General features: G+C 46.8%; 1 protein-coding gene across 1 annotated transcript in view; it reads left to right on the top strand.

The window, feature by feature from the left end:
* The window catches only part of OTOA (otoancorin), a gene marked incomplete at both ends in the record, with an annotated part of 186591 nt that overhangs the window by 28313 nt on the left and 131903 nt on the right, over nucleotides 1-26375 (top strand). The window contains 7 exons of the mRNA XM_084250215.1: nucleotides 1142-1271; nucleotides 2621-2808; nucleotides 4645-4800; nucleotides 8672-8814; nucleotides 8896-9032; nucleotides 9516-9613; nucleotides 12163-12358. Coding sequence (XP_084106341.1) covers nucleotides 1142-1271; nucleotides 2621-2808; nucleotides 4645-4800; nucleotides 8672-8814; nucleotides 8896-9032; nucleotides 9516-9613; nucleotides 12163-12358 — 1048 coding nt within the window. The remainder of the gene's footprint in view (nucleotides 1-1141; nucleotides 1272-2620; nucleotides 2809-4644; nucleotides 4801-8671; nucleotides 8815-8895; nucleotides 9033-9515; nucleotides 9614-12162; nucleotides 12359-26375) is intronic.

The following is a 26375-nucleotide window of genomic DNA, read 5'->3' as shown; positions in this document are numbered from 1 at the left end:
CTTGGCTCTCCTGCACAGGACAGTCATGGGGGAGATTCTAAAATGGACAGATGAAATCTCTGGGGTGACCCTGGTGTATTTGTCGATTTCCCAGTTGCTTATCACCTGCAGCCAGTATGGGGCTCTTCTGGCTGAGAGAGTGAGTCAGATTTTGAAGATTAGACAGGAAAGAGGACCAATAGAACCTGAAGGTACTTTCTCTGTTTGAGCTGGGACAAAGGCATGCACAGCTCTATGTTACAGTTGGTCAATTCTCTGGACTCACAGACAGGTTGACAGATAACATCCCAAGTCTTGGCAAATGCTTTATGCTAAACGAGGAACGGCATCTTCTCCAAGGCAACCAAGAGCCTCCTTACTGCTAGTCTTCAGCCAGAATCCAGAGATAACCTTCTCTTTCTCCTTTTTATGATAAATACAATGTTTAATAACATTTAAATATAATACCAGGACAGAAAGGGGTGGACGCACATTGTTAAAAATAGATATTATCAGGACCTCCCCTGGTAGCGCAGCAGTTGAGCGCTGGGCTGCGAAGCTGCCCGCAGCCTCTGCAGTGCTGGTTTGATCCCCAGCCACCAGCGAGGGTCCCACATGGTGTGCAGACCTCTCCTGCTGCGCCTGCTGCTCCCCTCAGCACTGTATTTCATCAGTCTGCCTGTTCTGTTCCCCGCTCTCTCTCTGGTGAATCCTTTCATTCTCCTGCGCTTCTGACTGAACCCGGTGCTTGTATAAACAAACAAACAAATAAATAAATCTTAAAAAAAAAAGATATTATCAGACTACCCTGAAATAATGCAACAGGAAATGGTCCCACAGGAAACTAAGTGTGTGTAATTCTGTATCTTGACCAGCACCAGGTATTACTTCGTTTTTATTTTTGAAAATCTGATGGGTGAAAAATTTATGAATAACTTAGGTAATTGAATATTAACTGGGTTATTATTGAGGTTTGGTATCATTTTATATGATTCTAGAGACTAGGCTGGTTGGTCTAGGGATGATATTGACATGGGAAGCTGCTAGGAAGGAATAAAACCGAAAGGGTAAGTAGTGTTACCGTTTAAACTCTGATTTAAATCTGTGTTTAATGGGGTTTTAATTATTATTTGCTCCTCTGCTTTTATCTCCCCCTTCACAGTTTCCTGATATCCTTCAACAAACAGTGAGCAAGATGGCCGGGCATCTGCTCCCCCGAGAATTCCTCTGGGCTGTCTTTGAATCTGTTCGGAACAACAGTGAGGAGAGCACCCGCTTGGACCCCAGCCCCGGTGAGGATTCTTGGGTATTTTGACTGAGTGTCTGCAACAAGCCTCCTTGTGAGGGGGCTGGGAGAAATGTTTGCAAGGCAATAAAATGGCAAGAATCTATAGATCCAAGACCCCACCTTTGTGAAGTGATTTGGAATCACACCCTGCCCTCCTTGACTCCTTACCCAGGCTAGCAGGTTTAGTGGGTGAACACATACAACAGACATTTTAAAACAATTGAAATCTTTAAATTTGTGGGCCAAATGGCTGTGTGGCCTAAGCATTGCAGGGCTGGGGTCAGGCTGGCTGGATTTCAACTTTGGGTCTGCTGTTTGCTGGCTGAGTGGCTTTGGGTAAGTTTCTGTTTCTGTCCTCTGTAAAATGGGGATAATGAAGGCCCCTACCTGATTAGATTATTGTGAGGATTGACGGGTTTAAACCTGCAAGCATATTCAGAACAGTGCCTGGTATGTAGGAAATGCTTGCTAAACATTAGGTGTTGTGTACCTATGACGCAGGTGGAGGCAGGAGGAGGAAAGTGAGTCAGATGCCATCGTTGTAATAATAATTGTTGGCAGTCTGTGCTTGCTTTCCTGAAACAAATACATTTTTCCCCCAAAATGATACTTAACTGAAACATTTTCTTTGTAATACAGCACTGCTGATGTCACCTATGCTGTCTTAAGGGTGGTGGCCCACCGATTGAGCAGTCCCTAGAATCTCTTTAAGGGTTCTAGAGAGTTCTCTGGTTAAAGACAGGTGCTGCATCTGTCAGGCTGTGTTGACAATCTCACCAAAATAATGATTTCCATGTTTTTCTGCTTCCTTCTGTCTCTTGGCAGTTTCTTGAGGGCCTTGATGATGAGTGCAGAGACCTCTGGCCCTGCCTGTCCTGAATGGCCTGCTTCGCTGTCCTCCCTTGACCCTTCCAATCAACAGTTGCCCTGGAGATCTTAACACCAACTGTTTTTGGAGACACATTCAGGAAGCCGATCTTAGGGGCCAGGGCAGACGGCTTATAGATGAGGAAAAGAGGGGTTTGGAATTTGAATCTGAAGCCAGAGTTGTTCACTGGCTGCTCCTACTGCCTTCAAGGCCATTTGCGGTCCACTTGCAAAGCTCCTACTGTGTGCACGTGGCTGTGCAAAAAAGTTGGCATTTCCACGATTTTAGTACCAGGCAATGAGCAAGAAATGGCAGGAGTGGAACCCAAAGCCCCCAAGCCCCTGCTCTCCATTTCGAACTACACCTTCTTTCGTCAATAAATCCAAGTGGAGAACGTTACTCGTTTCATTTCAATATAGAAACAGACTCACCATTCCTGAAATTCTCTTTTCTCCATTCCTCCCCTGCACCTCCCGTTTCTGCAGGCTGCCGCGGAGTCCTGGCCCCCTCTTCTGATGACATCTTCAAGTTGGCGGAAGCCAATGTCTGCTGGGCCCCCGCGGACTTGCTCTGCATGGAGGAAGATACGTTCATCAGGAACGTGGAGCTGCTGGGGGCCGTGAGGGGCTTCAGCCGGGCTCAGCTGCTGACCCTGAAGGAGCAGGCAGTCCAGGTGAAGCCCACCTCAGGGAGGCAGCATTTGATTGGGAAAAACCAAGCCAGCAACCACGTAACAGTCACAGCACTTGTGCATTGCCCTCCTCAGGGTTTCACTTGTTAAAATTTCACAGCATCAGCTCGGTGCCCCTGCTGTGATCTCTGAATCTGAGAAATGGGGAGATTTCTAGTTCCTTCCTGTTAGGGCTGCAGTGGAGAACAGCATGAGACGTGTTCTGGCGTTTAGTTGGCATTGAAGAAACCAAATTCTTTGGATGTTTGGCACCTCTGACAGAGATGGTGTCCAGGAATTCTGTGTTTTCCTTTACTTCCAGAACCCCAGCTGCTGCCGGCAGCAGGATTTTTTCAGAACCTGTTGCAAAACTGTCTGAAAAACAGCAGAAATGAGTAAGGAGAAAACTGAAAGTAGGTCGCCATTTTAAAAAATGTCCCTCTGAGTGACTAGTTATAGCTGTTCCAATAGTTTGGAATATCTAGCCTCCTGGGGTTAAGGCATTATATTCCTTAAAATAGTTGTAGTTTTATTATTTATATAAATAATGCAAATTTATTGTAAAATTCTTAAAAAAGTGAAGAAGAAAAGCAATTGTAATCTTTCACCCAGAAAATATTTTGGTATATTCACCAGAAGCAACCCACTTCTACATATGTGTATAAAATGTATTTATATATCTCACATGTGTATGTCATATGTACTCATGTATACATGGAACAAAAATAACATCATTTTCACCTACTATGCAATTGCTTGCTTTCTACATCCAACAATATGCATATTTTCTATATGAGGAAAAAATATCAGGATTTTAAATAGCCATGTAATAGTTCAATCAAGGCTGGTCCTTACTTATTTAGTTAATTGTTAGACCCTTAGGTTGTTTATATATTTTTAATGCCTCAAGGTACATTTTCATATTTCTTTGGACATTCATATCATATACTTAGGCTGAATTCCTAGCAATGGAATTTCTGGGGCAGAGTGTATAAATATTTTAAAATGTTTTAATACATATAGCAAGATTGTTCTCTAAAATGCATATGTGAATTTATGTTCTCAACATCTACAATTGAAGGTAAACTTTACCCCATGTCTTTCCAACCTTATAAATGATCAGTGTTTTACTCCTGGTTAATATAATTGGCCAACATGGTGTTCTTTGATTGTTGTTCATGTACATTTCTTTAATTATGACCAAGAGTGAACTTTTTAAATGTATGCTTACTTCTTTTTTTGCAAATTTCTTGTTCATGTCTTTTGTCTACTTAAAAAAAATGGGCCTCCCCAGTGGTGCAGCGGTTGAGCACTGGGTTGCGAAGCTGCCCGCAGCCTCTGCAGCGCCGGTTCGATCCCTGGCTGCTCCCCAGCCACCAGAGGAGGGTCCCACATGGCGCGCAGACCTCTCCTGCCGCCCGCTGCTCCCCTCAGCAGTGTACTTCGGTCCTTCTGCCTGTTCTGCTCCCCCCCTCTCTGGCTCTGGTGAATTCTCTCACCCTCCCGCGTTTCTGACTGTACCCAGTGCTTGTATGTATAAATAAATAAATAAATCTTTGGGGGAAAAAAAAAGCCAATGATATTTCTAAAAAAAAAAATGTAGTTTTACTATGAACCAGAGACACTTTTAGGGGGGTGGGGGCGGGAGGGGAGGGATTGGGGTCAGAATGGGGGGGCTGCAATTGTGTGGGGAATATAACAATAAAATTTATTTAAAAAAAAGTAGTTTTATTATTGATTTATAAGTGAACTTTATATATTAAGGACATTTAGCCTATGTCAGTTTCAATTATTGTCACTAATATTTCCTCTCACTTGGCTCTTTGATTTCATCTATAGGTTTGGGACCTGCCTTCTTACTGGAGAGAACATCATATCATCTCCTTGGGGCGCATTGCTCTGGCTCTTAATGAGAGTGAATTGGAGCAGCTGGATCTCAGTTCCATTGACACTGTGGCTTCCCTAAGCCAGCAAACAGAATGGACCTCAGAACAGGTTGGTTGCTGTTGCTGGAGATTTTAAATACTCCAGTTCTGCTTCAGTTTTGAACATATTTATAGTAGTTATAATAGCTGTTTTTAAATCTTTATACTAATTCCATCCTCACTTTCATTACTGAATTTGTTTTTACTGACTGTTTTTTTCTCTTACTTGCAAGTTCATATTTTCTTCCTTATTTGCAGGAGATTTGAAGTCTCCTAAGGATATATTTCTCAGACGATGGCCCCATTGCTAAGCAATTCGTGACTGTATTGCCAGAAAGGGTGTCTTAGCTGCTCTGTGTCATCTTTATTCTCAAGCAGCTCTCTCTCAGTGGTCATTTTCAGCACTAGGCATTCATATTATCTAATTAGTAACTTCATAAAAAGTGTCCCTTTCTCATTAATTTTTGAAAAAGTCCCAGCATTGACTCAAACGTGTAATTGCTTACCCCGGAACAGTCACTCTGGTTGGGGCAAATCTGTCATTTGTGCAGGCAGGCATGCACCAGGCAGTGGAGTCCCTGCACTGACCATATGGACCAAGAGTGGGGACTGGTCATGGGATAGACTGTATAAAGACCCCCAAAATGTCTACATGCTAATCTCTTTTTTTTTTTTTTATAGAGGCATGCTTTTATTTATTTGTTTGCTGGTTTGTTTGTTTGTTTATACATGCAGTGGGTACAGTCAGAAGCGCGGGAGGGTGAGAGAATTCACCAGAGCCAGAGCGGGGAGCAGAACAGGCAGAAGGACCGAAGTACACTGCTGAGGGGAGCAGCGGGCGGCAGGAGAGGTCTGCGCACCATGTGGGACCCTCCTCCAGTGGCCGGGGAGCAGCCGGGGATCGAACCGGCGCTGCAGAGGCTGCGGGCAGCTTCGCAACCCAGCGCTCAACCGCTGTGCCACCGGGGAGGCCCCTGCTAATCTCTTGAACCTGGGATTATATTACCTTTTGAAGCAAAAAGGGACTTTGCAGATATGATTGAGTATCTTGAGGAAGGGAAATTATCTTGGTGGACCCAATGAAACCACAAGGGTCCTTATAAGAGGGAGGCAGGAAGGTTGCCGATACAAAAGGCGATGTGACAATGGAAGTAGAGGGACTGAGAGGGATTTGAAGGTGCTGTGCTGTGGGGTTTGAAGATGGAGGGTGGGGCTGTGAGCCACAGAATGCAGGCAGCCTCCAGAAGCTAGAAAAGGCAAGGAGATGAATTCTTTATAGACCCACCCCCAAAGAGACACATCCTGTTCACCTGTTTCAGAACGTATGACCTCCAGAATTGTAAGAGAATACGTTTGTGTTGTTATAAGGCACAGAGAGCATGATAATTTGTGATAGCAGTAAAAGGATGTAAATACAGGGTGGTTTGCCAAAGGGAAAGGGTGATGGTATCAAACAAAGGGAGAGGGGTTGCTGGTGGGGAAGGCAGAGGGGAAGGCAAAAGCTAGGTCATGTCCCCTACTTTCATGAGCCTTTTTGTAATCAGTATTGCCTTGTCACACAACTCTGGGTGACACCCTGCAAACAGAATACAGTGTGAAATTTGTCCCTGTGGAGCTGGGCAACTTGGAGGTCCTGGTCATGAGGATTAGATAAATTATTACCTGTAAAACATTTTGGGCATGCTTCATACCAATAGAATTTAATTATTGTTCCTTTCATTGTCATTGCTGTAGTCATCATCTTTGTCATGCTACCACCACCACCACTCTCACCATCACCATCATCAGCACCACCACCATCATTATGATGTTCCTTCGCTTTGGGAGTTTAACAGTTTCTCATTTGCAAGATGAGAGGTTGGACTCAGCAATGCGAGTATCCTTCCACTCTGACATTCTGTAATCCCAGGGTTCTGTGATTCTAAAACTGGTTTTGACTGGTTTTTCGAAGTACAATGTCACCTCCCAATATTAGCATCATGCTATTCATAGTCTGGAAGAAAGCAGAAAAAATATAACCAACTTAGAAGCTGGAGGGTATCTTTCCCTTTACACCAATTTTAATTCCTATGGATGGCTGTGAGACTTATCAATATGTTTGAAGAGGATATGAAAACCTAACATTTGCATATATCATTTGCAGTCAGTTCCTCAACTTTAGCTCCCAATCAAACCCTTAAATGCATGTTTCTGGATTAATAGTCATAGCTGGCAGAACTACATTAACAGATAGTTCAACTTAAAAACCAATATAAGGGGGGAAAAACTATTATTGAAGCCAGAGGGATGTACAGAAAGATTGAAATCTTACAGCTATTCATTTTTTCAGAGGTTAATATTGCCTAAAAGTGTTGGTATTAATTGTCTTGAAATCATTACATACACACTGTCCAGACATTCAAGGAAATGTATCTAGCCTTATCACTTTGCAGGCTGAGCTTGCATTTTCCAGGTTCCAGCGGCAAGGACGATTTAATACTGCATCTTCAAAGTAATTCTATTTGAATTGTATTTTTGCACTTTCATTTTAAAATGGGCATGTCTGATAGTTGGGGAGCACAAATTGCCATGAGTGAACTACTGAAACCTGATTAGGAAAACAGAAGAAGAGAAGTTCAGAAGCTAACTTGAATCTTCATCTTTCCTCTATATCCAGACATCTTCATTGGCAAAGAGTAGCAGTTCAGGAGTCACAAAGTTACACTTAGCTGTGTAACCTTGGTGTAGTTACTTTACCTCTCTGTGCTCAGCTTCCTCACTTGTAAAATAGGAATAATATCGGTGCTTACTTTGTAGGGTTGTTACAAGAATTAGATGAAATAGTATGTGTCAAGTGGTTGAAACAGTGCTGGCACACAGTAGGCATTCAATAAATACAAGGTGTTATTTTGGATGCACACTCTTATTTGGTAAAGGATATTGAAGTCTAAACACGGTGGTACTGAGTTTCTCCATTGTGTCCGTGAGCTTTGTAATCATTGAGAGCAAGTTTATCCTTCCAAGTTTCAGTCCAGAATGAAGAAAGATCTTCCCTTTTGATTGTTTAAGCCAAAGTCCATGCTTGGCTTTGCCTGGATCAGATGCCTAATCTAGAAGCGATCCTTGAAGTCTAAGAGATGACTTTATAGTTCAGTTCCTTCCCTAGAGCTCAGATTGTAGGCGATTCCAAGAGCCACATGAAGTAAGAAGGTGGGAAGGCTGGCTCTCCAGGAGAGCCATGAGTGGCCACTGTGTTAGGACTAAGGGACCTTCTGCACCAACCCCCTTAAGTAAGAACTCAGTGAAGAGATCCTTGTGGTTTTCAACACCAAAATATTTTATGTATCACTCTCTGCAATTGAAGAGTTGGGGTGGGGGTGGGGGCAAACTCACTTCTGTAGGAGCCATTATTTCTGTAGGTCTGCAGAGAAAGAAAAAGTCATTTTGATGGAAACAGGACTTTATGAAGAAGATGACATTTAACCTGAATGCCCCCAATAAAAGGCAGGTTATATTTTAACTGGTGGGGAGGAAGGAAGCCCACATCGGATGGAAGGGCTGATTTGAGCAAAGACGAAAAGGCAGAAAATTACAAGGTTTTGTCAGGTAATTGTGGAAGCAGATGCTGGAAGAGTTTAGATGCAGAACTTCAGCGCCCAAACTCTGAAGGTCATGTGTAACTGAAGGAAACAAACCAGCAGACACAGACACAGGACACACATTCCTTTCATGTGAAGGTGAAGGGCACTAGAACTTCCACTGCCTAAAGACACCTCCAAAGACCAGGGGACATACTCACTGGAAGCAGCACCTGGGGGCAGTGGCTAGGGTGGTTTGGAGTGTGGGGTGCATGGAGAGGAGTGGCCTGGGACATCAGTCAGGTACTGCAATAGCTCAGTTATCCTCTGGGGTCTTCATCATGTCTGCATAGCTCATCTCCTACCCTCCCTCATTTTTTACAGTCTAGATCTATTCTGCGAGGGTTCCTGGAGGATTCAGGCTATAGTATCCAGGACTTGAAGAGCTTCCACTTAGTAGGACTTGGTGCAATCCTGTGTGCTATGAACATCACTGAAATCTCACTGATAAAGATCTCAGAATTCAGGTAACCTAAACGCTAGTGTGCAAATGACAAATGATTGATCACTTATTTTATAATCATACTATATCCCTCCCTTTTAACCAGGGTGGTGGTAGCCAGAATTGGCACCCTGCTCTGCAGCACCCACGTCTTGGCTGAGTTTAAGAGGAAGGCGGAAGTTGTTTTTGGGGATCCCACTGACTGGTCCAGCTCTGTCTTGCAGGAACTTGGGACCATTGCAGGTAAGAGGCACCTTGTTTTCTCCCTTTCCAACAAAAAGAAATGATAGAGCTCCTTGCATGTAGGTTGAACACCTATAGTTACAGCAGAACCTAGACTTCATGACTTAAAGTTGCAGAAGGTGGGGTCTTCGAATCTACTTTTAAACACACTCTCTTGGTGGTTCTTGTGTACACTAAAGTGGTTGAGGATGTGATTTAATCGACTCCTAAATAGGTTTATACACAGTCTGAAATTGCATAACGCAAAGTTCCTCCTGGGTATACATTTCAGTGTAGGAGACCAATCAGGACTTATGTGACCCACATTTTATTTTTCTTGAGTTGATTAAGCAACTTGATTCCCCAGTGCGATTTTCAGGGCCTTCTGTAAGGAATGATGTTTGCCTAGAACATACTGATCTGTACATTATGCAGCACCATTAATAAAACAAGCAGAATTCTGAAGACTTGAACTAAACCCTTGTGATTCCTTTTTCTCCCCAGCTGGATTAACTAAGGAAGAGCTCCGAATACTCGACAAGGATTTGATGCCATATTTCCAGCCATCAGCAATCAAATGCCTTCCTGATGAGATATTCAAAGTAGGTACTCAGTTCCTCAAGGAGAATGGGATCTTGACCCCATTTCAGATCACACAGGGAAGCAGATGGCAGGCCCAGCATTTTAGGGGCTGGCAACCAGGCTTCTGCTGACAGGGCTAGAAGAGAATTGCACGCAGCAATGGATGGGTTGCAAGATAATTGTAGTTTTTAAATTTTTAAATTAAATTTAAATTTATATTTTTGTTGTATTTATTTTTATGGTTGGCTTCCCTTCATAACAAGTGGTATTGATTTCCTATTTACGATGATACGACAGGTTTATATTCTATCCAAAACGTTTTGGGATAAGATCTATTTCAGAATTCAGAATTTTCCAGATTTTATAAGATCACTGTGAATCTACAGTATGTAACTGAACACCCCCAGCAGTGTCTAGGGTAGCACCTTGTAAGCAAACAGTTAATATTTCTGTGAAGATGTGTGACAGTCACACTAATTAAAGTAAATAGAGACAATAAATGGACTCACATCAGTTCAGGTCAGGTTTTTCTAGGGAATAAGTTTGTCTTAAACTTTGGAAAAAACCTTTGGGTTTTTAGATTTTTGGGGAGAGAATTTTAGAATTGTAGACCTATATACATTTTCTTTTAAAATAAATTTAAGTGAAAATATTCTGGTTGATTTACATAAAAGTATCAAGAAAACCACATTAGGACAGGTGATAAACTACTGTGGAAAAAAATTGAGATGGTGGACTTGGATCCATTAGGCAAGCAGGGTCTCCAGTGCGGTCCTTGTTTCCTGTCCATGTACAAAATTAGGAGATGTTCAGTGGTAACAGGCTTGCTCTAATGAGGGATCACCGTGGTTTTCTTGCTTCCTGGGTGACTTGGGAACACTTTCTGTCTACTGCAAATGGATAAGACACATAAATAAGGCCAGACAAACACTCACGATGCCACTTTATTGGCACTTTTTTCGGGTGATAGACTTTGAATCACTTCAGTACCAAAGACAGCTCCTAACCCAGCACAGGTGCAAAATCTGCTTTAGGAGACAGTCCTAAAGACCATTAGCTTCCCCTCGGGGCTGCAATATGTGGGACAGTCAACTTGTCCCGGATGCTGGCATTTTGCTGAGTACCTTCTAGTCTTGTTTGCAGTGCAGTTTTGGCTGTTTCCTTGTTCAGGTGTTTATTCCAGAAAAGCCTATTGACCCCCCCTATGTTGTGGTTGGATCCAGGTTAGCTGTACCTGGGGATGAGCAGTGAAGGGGTCTAGCGTGGTGCCTTCAGGAGCCTGGAAGCAAACACAAAGGAGTGAAATGGGCTGGGTAGGGACCGAGGTGAACTGCCTAAATGGAGAATGGAGAGGCTGCTTCTCATCTCTGGCACATTAGTACGGTGTGACAATGTGGGGCCAGTACTGCTGGATATTCTTTTTTTTTTTTTTTTTGTTAAAGAAGCAGCCAGAATCCCCCATTTCCATGTGAAATCTCTTGATAATTAAATGTTGGCAAGCACTTTGAAGTTATGTTTTGAAACCCAGTGCAGTAGGCCTAGAGATTCAATCTGGCCTGTGGATTGTGAGTCAACAATATTGGAAAACCAGATAAATTTTTTATACTACAGACTCTGTGTTAATGGTAGATGTAAAGTGTGAGCATGAAAGAACACCCAAACCTGTGTGTATGTGTGTGTGTGTGTGTGTGTGTGTGTGTACGTGCATGTGTGGTGAGAGGGAGATGATACTAAATCATGCAGGACAGGTTAACTAGGTGGAGAAGGGGCAACAGTGTTCTGGGGGAGGGACATGCATGGAAAGGTGCTGCCTTCTGGGGCCACATGTGAGGGTGCTCACTCTCCTGGAAGGAAGAATACCTGGGAGGTGTGGCCGGAGAAGTGAGTAGGACCTAGAAGACCTTGTTGTCACATTTGGGGCTTGCTGTGTGTCCTGAGAGGATGCAAGGAAAGGTTTAAGCAAGAGAATGACATGACTCCAAGGAGGCATGTCCCCAGACAGTAGAGAAGAGGAAGGAATAAGGAAGCATAACCCCCCTTTTCAGAATCCTGCTGAAAATAATAAGCAGGATGACTTTAAAGGATGTCCTATAAATGCAGAATTCTGCTGGCCCATTGCATTCCATACCCAAGTGACTTCAGAAAACACTTGAGGGTCCTCAAAGGCATAGTGTGCAAGAGGATTTCCTGCACCCAGTTCCCACCGCAGACATACTAAGGTTTCGCTTTTCCATGGCGGTCACATCACAGGATCAGAGTCTGCACAGAAGGTGAATTCTTAGCACCTGTATTTTCTCCTCCACACCAGTGTTTCCTCAATGGGGAGCTTGGAGCACAGGGGGTACCTTGCATTGCATTAAACATTAAGCTACACAGTGAGAAAAATCATGACTTCCTTTTCAAGTCTCCTTTAATGTGATCTAATTTAAGGAAAAGTTCTTAAACTGAGCACAGGTGGTCCATAGGTACCACGTCAAAGTTAAGCGGGGCCCTGATGGACGACCCAGGTTTGAGGAGCCCCGAGTTGGGCGCCCCTGAGCGCTCCGCCCTTGCCCCCCACCCCCTGCAGGAGCTGTCCGCGGAGCAGGTCGCGTCCCTGGGCCCCGAGAACGCAGCCGCCGTGACCCCCGCCCAGCGCCGGCAGCTCAGCGCGCTGCAGCTGCAGAGCCTCCAATGGGCGCTAGATGGCGCCAAGACCCGCTCCTGGCTCGACGCGCCCCAGAGCAGCAGCCCCGCCCGGACGCCCTCTTCGCCTTCAACCCGGGGTGAGTGGGGCAGCCGCCCCCCTGGGCCCCACCCCTGTGCCGAGCCTGGGCGGGAAGGTTGCTAAGATTCGGGGATTCTCACTCAGGAAAAAAACACCCCCACACCCCCACCCCCGACCAAGCATTTATAAATGATTCTCAACTCCTGCTGTGTGTGAGGTCACCTGGGGGAGGTTTTAGCAGCCTGCAGGTAGGCAGACCCCTCCCAGACCCCACGGAGCCGCAATTTCTCAGGACGGAGCTCATTTCAGTGGCTCCTTTGCACCCTCCGCCTGCGCACTGTCCAGTGCTCATGAATAAATTCAGCGGGTATGTTTGGGCACAGACCTGCGTGCTAAGCTTCCAGTGGGGCTGACAATTCTGGGGTGACCGGGACCGGGAAGGTCCTCTTGTAAGTGAACAAAATAATTTCAAATCTGATAAGACAGGGGAACTCTGGCTGAGCTGAAGCGGGGAGGACAGGGCTTTGTTTCCCACGTCCCCCCTCCTGGCTCTCTTTCTCCCCTGCTCTCCCACCTTTTTGGACTCCCGTCTGGAGTGAGCACTAGCTCTGCACTGAGCAGGATGCTCGGCTCTGGGGACATGGCAGTGAACAAACCAGATGTGTCCTAGGTCCTCCCTGAGCTTCCCTTACGGGGGGGGGGGGGGCATAGCTGCAGATGGCCATGCGAGGGCATGTGTGGGAGAGGCAGCCAAGCTGGGGAGAAGGTGGCCTCAGCCAGGTGGAGGGAGGCCAGGTAAAGGAGCAGGTATGCAGAGACCCAGAGAGCGAAGAACTGAAGGCTCCACGACACGGTTCCTGACTGGAGAGCCCCGGTTCCACCCCAGCCTCCCCGGGGATGGCAAATCAGGGGCCGTTTCTTCGGCCACAAGGGCCTGGAGTGGCCCTGGCACACGGGAACTGTGTCCTTTGATTTGTTATGATTGCCTTTTGGTGTTTTCATTGGACTATAACAGGCATACACTGAAAAAGTATTTTTCAATGGTAGAGTGTTTTGTGTATGTTCTGTAAGACACGCAATAGGTGATGCACATGCTTCAAGACAGGCCGAGTCTGAAAAAGTATGCAGAGGAAGGTCCCCTTCTCCGAGACATGCAGTTTCTTCTCCAGAGGCCACCTGGGTGACCAGGTTCTGGTGTGTCCAGAGATGTTCTGTGCACATCCACAGGGTCTCTGCACTTTTATGAAAGCTGACACACTCATTCTATCCCTCTCATTTCTCATCTAATGATATGCCCTGGGGACAGTGCTGTATCTCTACATAGGAGCTACGAATTGTTGGTTTTCTGGCTCCACCATAAACATCTGTAGCCAAGTCTCTGTGTGTGGACATTTCAATTGTTTCTATTTTTTTTTAAATTATCTGTTTATTTATGCACACAAGAACTGGGGTACAGACCAGAGGTGCGGGGAGGGGAGTGAGAGGATTCACCAGAGACAGAGTGGGCAGAACAGGCAGACTGAAGGAAATACACTGCTGAGGGGAGCCGCGGGCAAGTCAGGAGAGGTCTGCTGCACCATGTGGGTAGCTCCCTGGCCGGGGATCAAACCTGTGCCGCAGTGGCTGCGGATAGCTTCATAGGTTGCATCTTAACCCCTTGTGCCACCAGGGGCTGTTAGAAATGGTGCTGCAGGGAAGGCATTGTTTAATTTGCATCTGTTCCAATTATGTCTGCAGCATAAACACTTCAAAGTGGGATTACTCGGTCAGAGGGCACCAGCATTTGTTGTTTGCTGGGCACTGCCACATTCCCTGCAGAGAGGCCATGCCAGCTTTCCTTCCACCCAGCATGTGGGAAAGTGGAAAGGACTCTTTAAAAATGTGTCCCCGAAGGTCCTAGATCCTAATTCCCTTCTCCTTCCTTCACCGGTCTGGCCTGAGTAGGGTTGACGCTGGGTGAACCCATCCTGGGGACCAGGCCTTCATAAATTGCTTTGTTTTCTGATACCCCCGGGAGCTGCGCTTGACTACAGAATCTGGCTCAGACTTGCTGCATCAGCGCCGGCGGGAAGGAGCCTGGAATTTGCATTTTTAATTTGGAATGTGCACCTTCCAGGTGACTCCGGTGGCTAAGGCATCTCTGCACACACGGATTGGCACACTCACTTAATTCTCACTCCTGCTCCTCCACTCGCTTTGGGGTCATAATTCCCATTTAATGTCCAGCCAGCCTGAGGTTGACGAGACCGAGTGGTCTGCGGTGGGAAGGTGCGGCGGGTGCACCTGTGTGGGCACCGAGACCTCACCTCCGCTCTCGCCTGGCACTTCCTTTCAGGAGCCTCCGCCTCCCGGGGTCTTGGGCTCGGCTGCCCTCTGCTGGTTCTGCTGCCCAGGATTGCGTGGTGAGGGCTGAGCTGGACCTGCCCCGCCCCCGCAGCCGGCCAGGTGAGGAGAGGTCTACGGAGGGCACTTCCTACAGCCCATGGCCTCCCCTGGGGCAGAGAGACCCGGGGCCTTGAAATTGAAAAGGCTCCAAAGGAAGAATAACTTAAAAATGATCTTGCAGGTTCTAAAGCTGACGGGTGTCCTCAGCGGGGGTGGGGGGGGTGGGGGGGGATTCACCCCGGTTCAGCCTCTCCTGTCCCAGTCTGGAGGCAGGCTCTGGGAAAGAGGGGTGTCTTTTGTCAATAGCCCGAGGACCTTCCAGAGGGCTGCCGGAGGGAGGGGGTGCAGGGAGAGGCGCCCTTTTAGCCGGCCTCTGATCTGGCTTCTCCTCTGGCTCCATTTCCCTTCCTCGGCACTCCGGGCAGCATTGGATTTCTCCTTCTCAGATATTTAGCGGAGCTGAAATAAATGAATCCCTCAACAGAAGCCAATATCCCTGCCTGATTGCCGGGTCTAATTGATGTTTTGGTGGGCATCGCATTGCTTGGAAATTAAAACATTTAACATGGTTCAACGTTAAATCAATTTTTAAATACATTTTCCAGATGCCTTCCATTTCCTCGGGAGTCGGCTGAATGGATGGCGGTGGATGATCAGTTAGGCTTTCCCAATGGGCCTTTTTTGGTGGAGGAGGTGGTTCTTCTGGTTCTAAGTTGCTCTCGGCTTGGGGGACAGGTTGGAAAAATCTACTCTGTGTAAGTCAGACACCCACAGCAGAGCCGTCAGCCCACTGGCCCGACCCTTTTGGAGACCGGGATGGAGTTACTTTGGGAAATTTGCAGGAAGCCTTTGGCTTGGCTCAAGCAGGCAGAGCTCGGAGGAAGGTGAGAGCAGCGGGGTTTTGCCACCTTCCGGGTGATACGCCTTCGCAGGGACAGCGCTCAAAGCTGTTCCGCGCCTTCCCCAGGGGGTGAGTTAGGCGTCCCAGCACCTCTGTTCTGCCACCAACACATCCCGAGTTCTCTCGCTGGTCACACAGCCATGGACGATCTCATCTGGAGCTGAGAAGAAAAGCCTGCTTGAGTTTCCAAAAATCTGTGGCATTCTGCAAGAGGTGGGTGGATTTAAACAGCAGCATAGGCAGGTCTCGTGGAGACGGGTGTGTTTTCTGGTGTCGCGCAGGTTGTTATGGAAAATGAAGAGGCGGCTGAGTGAGGTGGGACCTGCAGGTGTTACTTGGGGTCCGGTCTGGTTCTCATCCTGGCGGGGAAGTGGCAGCTAACGCTAATTCTCAAACACAGAAGATCTACCTTGTTATAAACACCCCCCCAAGCTCCACCCCGGTTTAGCCGGGCGGGCCTGCTTCTTGGAGAGGGATGCCCAGATTTCCACCAGCAAGGCCTTGGAGCCCCCCACTTTCCCGCTTTGTGCTGGCTCCTTGGACTCAGACCTCATGCTCCCAAGGTGATGGGGCTTTCGTGTCTCACCTCCCCGTCCATCCCTTTGATTCCACTCCTGGGTCTTTCCTCCCATCTTGGGTGACAATCATGACTCCCGTCCTGGAGGGTCAGCTCTGCACCAGGCACCGCTGCGGTGCGCCCTGCCTCCCTCCTTGCCTTGTGTCACCATCGTCATGACCCTGCCAGGTGGGTGCGGCAGGCTTCCCATTCTCCAGATGAGAAACTGAGCCCAAGGGGTTAAGCAACTGTTGTCTAAGGTCTGTCAGAAAGCAAGGGTGTGAATCCTGACTTTTTTTTTTAATATGACGCCGTGCTCCCTCCTGCATGGGATCCGTTAACTTCTCTAATAAGTTAGATCAGAGAGATTCTGTAAATTCCTTTACCTCCTCCTCTGGCGGGAGGCCAGCTTGCCTCAGAGCACACATAATTGGCGATTGCCTCAGGCAGGAAGACAAATCTAGCTCATGCCCTGCAGGACCCCCAGGGTCTCAGGTTGAAATGCACAGTCCTTTGCACGCAGGAAAGTGGCGTGTCACATGGGCAGGTGCTGTGCCTGGTCACCTTGCAATGTCAGACCTACTGCTGGATTCCTGGCTCCACCTTCTACAGTCCCCCAGCTGGACGCTGGGCTCAAGGTCACTGCCTGCAGATTCCAGTGCGCTGGCCATCGCTCCAATTGATCAGGACCTATGCCACGCTGATGGCTATATATATATATATATATATATATATATATATATATATATATACAGTAAGTCACTAAATAATTTGAATATTAGCCCAGCCAGATCATTTTGCAGAACCCCCATGGTCAGTCCATCGTGCACACTGAGCCTGGCTTGATGGGGTAGGAAGTCTCCCCGCAATCTTCATCTACCATCCAGTGGAACTTAGAATTATGTTATTCTCCCCAGTCCTGGTCCCCAGGGTCTCAGCAATGGGCTTTCCTGCCAAGGAGAGGTGGCTGTGTCTTGGTGTGTGCGAGTGTGTGCATGCATTTAACTGAAGAAGAACGCTCTGGGAGGAGAGTTACAACACAGTAAACAGCAGTAGGCTTTTAAATATTAGGCATTTCTTTGTCTTTAAAAGCACACTGTCCATCCTCACCTCCTGAGAGCCTTTAAGAACATCACTATCGCCCCCGTAAAGCTTATGTGTAATAAAAAGTTAAGCACTGCAGAGACACTAGGTCACATTGTGTCCCACAGGACATCTGCAGCGTGCATGTGGTGGTCTCCATCAGTGCTCTCTACAATTCAGCCAGCACTCCCAGCAAATCCTGGGTTCTCAGCTACCACAGGTGCTTCATTTCATACTTCTCTGCCTTCCCTGCCTCAGTTGCTGATCGTTTCAGAAAAGAACCAGGGCTGTCTCATCCCTGGAGTACCCACGACTTGCCAGCAGTGAAGACCTTGTTTGCCTTCACTTTCACCTTGGCTTTTTATGAGCCAAACTGGATAAATGCTGATGAAGGTGGGAGGGTGGGGCTGTTCTGTCACAGGAGAATGTCAGTTCTGAGCACTTCCCTGCATTCCTGAGATCTCCGGAGCTCCCTTGTGTGTGGTGGGCTAGATGGCTGTTCTCAGCGCTTCTGCTCACTCCCTCCAGTGTATAATCTGGGCTGTATATCCGGTCCTGTGCCATCTGGCTCTGCGTGCATCTCAGTAGATAGAGTCTGCTCCCCATCCAGCCAGCTTTGTACTTGGACCATTGGAATATGAGCAGACGGGACATATTCCACCAGCAGCCGTCGGGAACATGCTTGCATGACTTGGCTTGACCTCTCGGTGGTCACTTCTCCATATGAGGAGACACATGGATGAGAAAACTTGTGATGCAGACCTGAACCCAAGCCGTCGCTTGGAAGCAAGCTGAGATCAACGGAACCCAGCTGAGCTCAGGCAAGCCCAGTAGAGCAACAGCCAACCCGAATACTCACAAGCAAGAAATAAATATGTGTTACAGGAAACCACTGAGATTTTGGGGTTATTTGTTACTGCAGCAAAAGCAGACACATACACCATGTTGTCAACATGCCATTGTACAGAGCTGATCCTGTGCTGTTGATAGGAAAATGGGGTACTCATCCCTTTGTTAACTTTTACCATCATTTACTATGTCCACCATGCCCGTTTGTGAAGTTCTTTTTTTTTTTTTTTTAAATAGAGGCATGTTTTATTTATTTATTTGTTTGTTTGTTTTGTTTATACATGCACTGGGTACAGTCAGAAGCGCGGGAGGGTGAGAGAATTCACCACAGCCAGAGCGGGGAGCAGAACAGGCAGAAGGACCGAAGTACACTGCTGAGGGGAGCAGCGGGCGGCAGGAGAGGTCTGCGCGCCATGTGGGACCCTCCTCCGGTGGCCGGGGAGCAGCCAGGGATCGAACCGGCGCCGCAGAGGCCGTGAGCAGCTTCGCAACCCAGCGCTCAACCACTGCGCCACCGGGGAGGCCCTGTGAAGTTCTTGTATGTGTAATGATGGCCCCTACCTATGGCATCCACTTATTTTCCAACGCCAAGGCCAGGGGCTTGTAGGAAACAGGTTATGCTCATAACATGGTGGTTCCCCTGCTTTCCCATGGCAGACTTCATGTCTCGTGCCTCCCTGAACTACTTCACCTGTCCCAACAGTCATTCCCAACCACTCTTACAACTTAGCTGCACTCCCTGCTACCAGTGGGCCCGTTACTGGAATCTCCCAGAAGGATTTTCAGGTCAAGTAACAGCACATGGAGCAGGCACACCATCCCTTTCTCAGGGGTACAGCCCAGATTATACACTGGAGGGAGTGAGCAGAAGGGCTGCGAGCAGCCATCTAGCCCACCACACACAAGGGAGCTCCAGAGATCTCAGGAATACAGGGAATTGCTCAGAACTGCCATTCTCCTGTCCCAGTTGAAGAGGAGGTGGAAACTTGGGGTTGGCCAATGGGGGCTGGAGGTCCCTGCTCCCTTCCCACCAGCTGGAGGTTGGCTGTGGCCATGTTCTTCCCAGTGTGTGGCTCCTTTTTGCAGCTCTTCGTGGGCTCCAGAAGCTCCTTTCCCTTCCCTTCTAGAGCTTGTGCTAAGAGTTCCCAACTGCTGTAACTCCAGTGCATGTCACACCCTTGTTTTCTCTTCCTCTGGCCCATACCTCTAAAGTAATCTCTTCCTTAATCTGTCCTCAGTTATTCCCTGGGAGTGTGCCATCCATTCCCTGCCAGGACCTGACAGATCCACTAAAAACACCCAGTATCAAAGGAGAATCCTAGAGAAATTTCTCCACTGTCCCTATGATCTGCCAAAGTGGTTGTCCACTTCCAGCCTGGCTGGGATGAATGCTGCCCTACTTATCTAATTTGATTTGCTATTGATGTCACACAGATGCCTCTTCTGGCCCGGGAATGGCTAGCTGGACACTGCACCTGTAGTTAATGCCCTGGGGTGTACTTATCAAATTAATCTGGGTGTTAGCTGAGCATACCTAGCTTGTGAGGAGCCCCCAATGCCGTGACCACAGGAAGACCAAAGCTTTGTCTGGGTTTCTGTGACTTCCTGGCCCACCACTCTCTCTGGGCTCCTCCTCACTGTGTGTGTCACGTACCTATGGCCCAGCTGAGCATCAGCACAAATAATCCAATCCCATAAAAGCACTTGTGGGGAAGTGGGGAAGTGAGTGCTTAGAAGCACTCACGCAGCTTCTAAGACGGCCCCAGGGACCTCCTCTTTCTGGGACTCACCTGTGACCACTCCTCCACGTGTGGGCAGGGTCTGGGGACTGGGTTTTAGCCAATCAGATGCAGCCAAAGTGATGGATGCCACCCCTGAGATCAGGTGACAGAGACTGGGACTTCCTTCTGGCCTCCACTTTCTCTTGCTCATTGTGACCAATCAAGCTGTTGTGTTGTAAGTTGTTCTTTGAGAAAGGTCTGTAAGTCCAGGATCTGGAGGTGGCCTCTGATAGCAGCTTGTGAGGAACTAAACCCCCCAGCAACCACGGGAATGTTTGGAAGCAGATCTTCCTCACAGTGACCTTGAGATGAAACTAGCAACATCTGATGGTAATCTGCGACCCGGAAGGGGAGGGCCCACTGGATCCATGTTCTTAACCCACAGCAACTGTGAGTAATTAATGTGCGTTTTAAAAAAAAAATTGCATGGAAAAAGTGGGGTGTAGGCCAGAGGTGTATGTGGGGGGCACAGTTGAGAGAATTCACCAGAGACAGAGTGGGGAGCAGAACAGGCGGATCTACTGAAATACACTGCTGAGGGGAGCAGCAGGTGAGACAGGAGAGGTCTGCTGCGCCATATGTGGGTCAGCTCCTACTTGAGGATTGAACTCTGGCTGCAGAGGTGATAGCAATGACATGCAATCCCTAGGCCACCAGGGAGACCCATAAACATGTCTTTTTAAGCCACTAAGTTTTGAGGTAATTTGTCCTGCAGCAGTAAATAGCTAATGCAGCAGATCCTTACATAACATTGTTTCATTCGACCTTGTTGTGTTAGGTATTATTTTGCTTAAAATCACAGTTTCCAAGAACCCGTTGACAGTAAGTGAGGGCTTCCTGTACAATAATCTAGACTTTACTGATTCCAGTGTGGAGACCAGAGTGGAATTTGCACTGCACGTCACCATGAATAACTAACCAACAAGTCCACTGGGCATTGCTCTACATCCCAGAGCTATCAGAGCCGAGGGGCCCTCCCTTGCCCTTCCACTCTCTCAACATCACTCTTCAAGTCTGCAGAACCCAGCTCTTCATTGACTATTATTTTTCTCCGGGTTTTCAATTCTTTCTCTCTCCATTTTGCAGATAATACTAGCTCTTTCTGACCTTTACTCCCCAAATTGTTGACAAACTCCTCCCTGTGTCTGGCAGAACAAAATCTTCTCTGTTAACACAACCCCTTTCCTGGGGATCGGTGTGGGTTATAGCTCTATAAAAATCCGTTACATTAGTCTCTCAGCTGCTTCTTGCATATATTGCTATTCAACAGCTTAGAGCTATTGAAAAATGCATCCAAACAAAATATTAATCTAACAAAGAAAATGCCCCAATGCCATTGTTCAAATCAAGTTATCTTGTCACAAGTGAAGGGGAAGTACATTCCACTAGAGAAAAGCTTTTGAAACCCTTTGCTTTTGTGACATTTCGACTAGTATGCTAGACAAGAAGGCTGCTTCAGAAATATAGTTAGCAACATTGTTAGCAAAATATAGGCTGGAAAAGAATTCCAGAAGCTGTATCTCCATTGAACTTAAAATAATTTTAGAGGCTGAGGCTGTGAAATCTTTACAGTGAAACTGCAGACACTGTGGAGTTCCTGTTTTGCAGATTTTGATTGGGTAGGTTGGTGAAGGTGAACCCTAGGAAAGCGAGACTTTGTTGAATATTTAACACATACCCAGCAAGAGAGATCAATGCAGGTCTTCACATCAAGGTTTTAAACACGTGATGCCAGGAGTAGGCAAAAATGCAGTGAGGCAAATGGAGCAATGGTTAACAAAAGAAAAAGAAACAGGGAAACCTCTAGGAGCAGGAGTTACGTCTATACCTGGAGAGAGCATCGGGCACCACAGGTAAAGGGCTGAGCTCCCCACACCTGTTCCCCTGTCCTTTCACCGCCCCTGCCCCAATCTCACACCCAGATTCTTACCTGACTGGTGTGAATGAGAGGTTCCCATGACCTCCTTAGGTTGGACTGAGTCTCTAGAGCAGTTCACATAAAAAGACGTGACTCAGGAACAGTCAGGTGGAACAGGTGCACAGGGCAAGGTGTGGGGAAAGGTCATAGAGCTTCCAATCAGACCTCCGTGTGTTCACTAACCCTGTCCTTTCGGGTTTTTATGGAGGCTTCGTGGCCTAGGCAAGGATGGCTAGATCATTGTCCCTCGGAGGACTGATTCTGCCTTCAGCCCCTCTCTCCTCTCTGCGGATGGGGAGGTGGGCTGAAAATTTCAACTCTCTAGTCTCAGGGCTGGCTGCACTGGCCTCAGCCCCCACCTTTAGGTGCCTCTGAAAGCCACCTCCTCATCAGAACAAGACATGTTTATCACCTTTATCATTTAGGAAATTCCAAGGGTTTTAGTTGCTCCCTGCTAGAAACAGGACAAATAAAGTAGACCCTGGAATAATGTCATTTTAATTCAATGCTGTTTCCTTAGAATGTTGATGAGAAAAAAGAAATCCGGGCTGATGTTGAATGAAAGGACATTAATTTCAGGATCTGCTTTCATTACACACCATTTTGCTTAAAGTCCCTGTTTCCAAGAACCCATCAGCGACCTGAGTGGGGACTGATTGTTATATTTCTTATTATAAATGACAATATGATATGGCACGTGTCTGTGATTGTAGAGGACTCTCACGAAACTCCAGAGTGTAGCAATCACTCTCGCTGAGAGTCTCCTTGATGTGTACCCCAAGGTGACTTCCTCACCTGCCTCTGGCACCCCCCTCCCATTACAAACCCATTACAAACACACCCGCCGACTCTGGTGGATATCTGTGCAGCCATTTTCATGTGACCCTGTAAACAGAGATAAAATCTTAGTTGACTGGCTCTTAAGATCCCTGGCGTTCATCTGACACTGGCCTATTTTGTGGGTCCACCTGTAAGAGACATTTTCTTTTGACCCAAAATTGCATCACGCACTTTACACACCAGTCTCTACGTGTTGAAGGTAGAGCATTGGGGGAAATGTCTCTACTTTAATTTCTGGGTAAAATAAGAACCAAAAAGGACGGGTCTTGTTCTGGCAATTCATGGGCGTCCTGAGTTTTTAAAAAGGGTCAAGACTGAGGGACAATAGGGGAGCGGGGGATGGATCTGGAGAGTGGACGATTTGCTAGTGGTATGTGACCTGCTTAGGGGGGTAAAGGGGTGCAAGTGGGTGATGTCAAGGCCACAGAATGAGGGGCTGAGCCTACCATTCCTTTCAGTGAATTACAGGGGTGCCGCTTCTGCACAGCTGAATTTAAACTGTGCTTCCCAAGGGGAGGGTGGCTCCCTCACCGCAGGCACCCCTTTCTCTAGATGGACCCCCTCTGGCCCTGGCCAGACGACTAACTAGTGACCAGAGCGGGGGCTGGATTTCTGCCCCCACACCCCAACCTATGGTGCAGTGTACACAGCTCACCTGTGCTCAGAGGCCCCCAGGGGTCTTGCAATTCCTCTTCATTATAAAACTCAGCAACTCAGCTGAGAGAAACATTTTAAAATTTAAAAGCAGTTGAGGTAAATTTGTGTACAAGGCACAAAAAAAATGCCATCCTTCGTGAGAGAGGTTATAAGGGACCAGTAACATTTACGTCGATCAGATTCAAGAGGTTTACTTGAGGGCTGGTCCTCTGACAACCTGCTTCCTCCCCCAGAGAAATAATGAACTTGTTTAACTGACGGGATGGGGACTTGTGTGACGCGCCAGTGGCACCTGAAGGTCCGTGTGCGCACGCGAAGGCTGACTCGGACATTCATAAGCGCTCGTAAGCGCGAGGGGCCTGCTTGGTTTGAAGTAGACCCTTTTGTTCTCTTTGGTTTACTGGGAACTAGGAATTGATTTATTCCTAAATAGTTCAAAGCCTTTTCTGTTTTCACTCTGGGAATAATGTTTTTCTTCTTTTCAAAGATGTAACATTTCTGCCAACAGTACAGAAAGATAACAAAGATAAGAACCTCCCGGCTTTGGAAGATGAAATGTTGTTCTGAGCCGGACATTCATTACCGTGAGCGACCAGTCTTTAAATCTGGGTGTTTAGATGTTAGGTTGGCTTGTCTTATGGGCGTCTGTGCTTAAGTGTCAGGTACCTGCATGGTAATTTTGAAGAGCAGAAACACAGAGGCATGCTGTTTGATGGCTACATCTTTTCAAAGGCATTTAAACACTTAATCTCAGGTTTGGTTAAGCTTATTTTTCACCCTCTTAGTAGAACACAGGACTGATTGTCCCCATCCCTCCACACTCCAGAAAGATGGGCTGATCCTGCACTTAAAATTTCTTAGACCTCGGAGAAGGAACAGCGGTTTTCCAGGGGGGCTAGAAATGAGGTGGGGGTGGGGAGACAGACCCTAATTACCAGGGAGGCAGGAGACCGCCTGGAAGAGTCTCTGGCTTAGGATTTCTGGCTTATCGGTGGATTATTTTATCTAACTCTTGATCATGTTATGCAAATTAAGTAAGATAAGGGATGCGAAGGGCTTAGAAGTGTCTAGTCCACGCCAGCTACTGTTGTTATTCTCAGGGCTGCGGCTGAGCTGTGTATTTGAGGACATTTATGTCAAGGGCTATGGGAGAATAAATGTGTGCTTGACTTTTTGGCTCAGTGAACTTTTCAGGATTTAGACAGAGAAGGTGGGGAAGGTCCTGGGGCTGGTTAGTTAGTTGGAAGGCTCTTGTTTGGAGGTCCTGGATGCCCCAGGATGGCAGCTAACTTTGGCCACAAGATCTGGGGACCATCGCTCCTACCACTCAGGCTTCTGGGATCATGATTTGAGACTCACACTCTGTTCATGGAAGTATATTTCCAGCTTGTTTCTATCTGGTTTTCCACACGACTTGCATTCTGCCTTTGCAGTCTTGGTGATTTGTGAAGCTTTTCGTTCCCCCTCAAAGCATGTAGAAACAATCACAGGGTGTTTCAAGACTGAATTGCCACAATTAATTTTCAAGTTGTGTTTGATTTTTAAAATGATAGCCTCTTATTTTGAAATAGTTTGACAACTGAGTTATAAAGCGTGCAGAGATTTTTCTGAATACCTGTCACCCAGCTTCCCCAGCAGCATTTACGTAACCCGGTAACCCTAATACACAGACAAAACCAGAAAACTGATGTTGGCATAATTCTATTCCAATGGATTTTAAAATTTTACTATTTCCTAAATCATTTAATTGGGAGTAATTCAGAAACAACCAGTTACTGTAAACCTTGGAATTTCTAGCCCATAAAGGTGCGATGAACTCTATGCGGAGAGACAATTGCTTAGACTGTAGAAATTTCCATGATGAGGGAGGCCATGTGATTTTCCTCACCTTGAGGACCCCTCCTTGAGAACTACGTGTGGGGGAGCACTGAGCATCTCCAGCAAACCTTGTCAGGAGCTACTTTATTCTTTATTTGTTTGAGAAAATGCACCAGCAACCATGATGGGGACCAGGAAAATCATGTCAACAACACCTTGTTGTTGGCCAAAATCATAAAAGATGAGGGACTGTTATATAGACTGTAGGACATAAAGGACCTGCTGGTAGCAGAAGAAGACCCAGTGCTTAGCTCAACATTGGAGAAGAAAGGCCTTGGAGGAGAAAACCGATAATTGGGCGATGTCTGGACCAACAAGGGATAAACATAGTCTCACACCAAAGGGGGAGAGAGAACATTTGGGTGGAGGTGAGCAGCTGGGCAAAGAGAGGACAAAAGCTCTCTCACCTGAGGAATATTGCAAAGGGTAGCACTGAAGCTATAGGGCAAAAAAGGGGCACTCACAAAGGCCATTTTCAAGCACTATCTATTGATGCTTTCCATGCTGCGTCCCTGCAGCCAGCACAAGCTGGCAAGGCAGGGAGCAGCATTCTTTCATCGATGAGGAAACTGAAGCTTGCGTTGTGATGTTGGAGATGGCCAGGGAAGACTGGGTTTCAGGAAGGGGACGTGATTAGCTGTTCTACTGACATCCTTGACCTGCTCCCTGTCTCAGTCCCTTGTTCTGATTTTTGTCTTCCCAAATATTGCTGATTCTACCTCCAAGACAGATTCCTAATCCATCCTCTCCTCTCTGTCTCCTCTGTCATCACTCGATCACATTTAATTTGCCCATGGTAAAGGTTTCTTAGCTGTTCTCTGACTTCTCCTTTTGCTTCTGGCCTAAATCCTGTTCTTTCAACAAAAGCTGGAGAAACCTCAAATTATCACATACCTGCTAAAGCAACTTGTTCCTTATAACCTTCAAAGGTTTCCTGAAAGTTACCATAAGGTCCAAATCTCTTTTTTAAAAAAATTATTTATATATGTATTTTTTACATTGTTGTTCATATTTGTACAATGTTTGCTTTCCCTCTCAGGTATAGTCTCCATAAAATTCCCACCACCAAGTCACCCATGAACCATCACCGTAGTCCCTTGTGCTTTTCCCTTCCCTGTTTTGATCCTTCTTCCTCCTCCTCCCCTGCTGAATGTCTCCAATTTATAGTTTGCCTGCCAGTTTTCTCTGTTTTTTCCTGATACCTTGTTTGGTTCCCCTATATTCCTC

This window comes from Talpa europaea, assembly GCF_964194135.1.
Source record: "Talpa europaea genome assembly, chromosome: 12".
Lineage (NCBI taxonomy): Eukaryota > Metazoa > Chordata > Mammalia > Eulipotyphla > Talpidae > Talpa > Talpa europaea.
The sequence above is the reverse complement of the archived record's forward strand: the minus strand, read 5'-3'. Positions and strand labels throughout refer to the sequence as shown.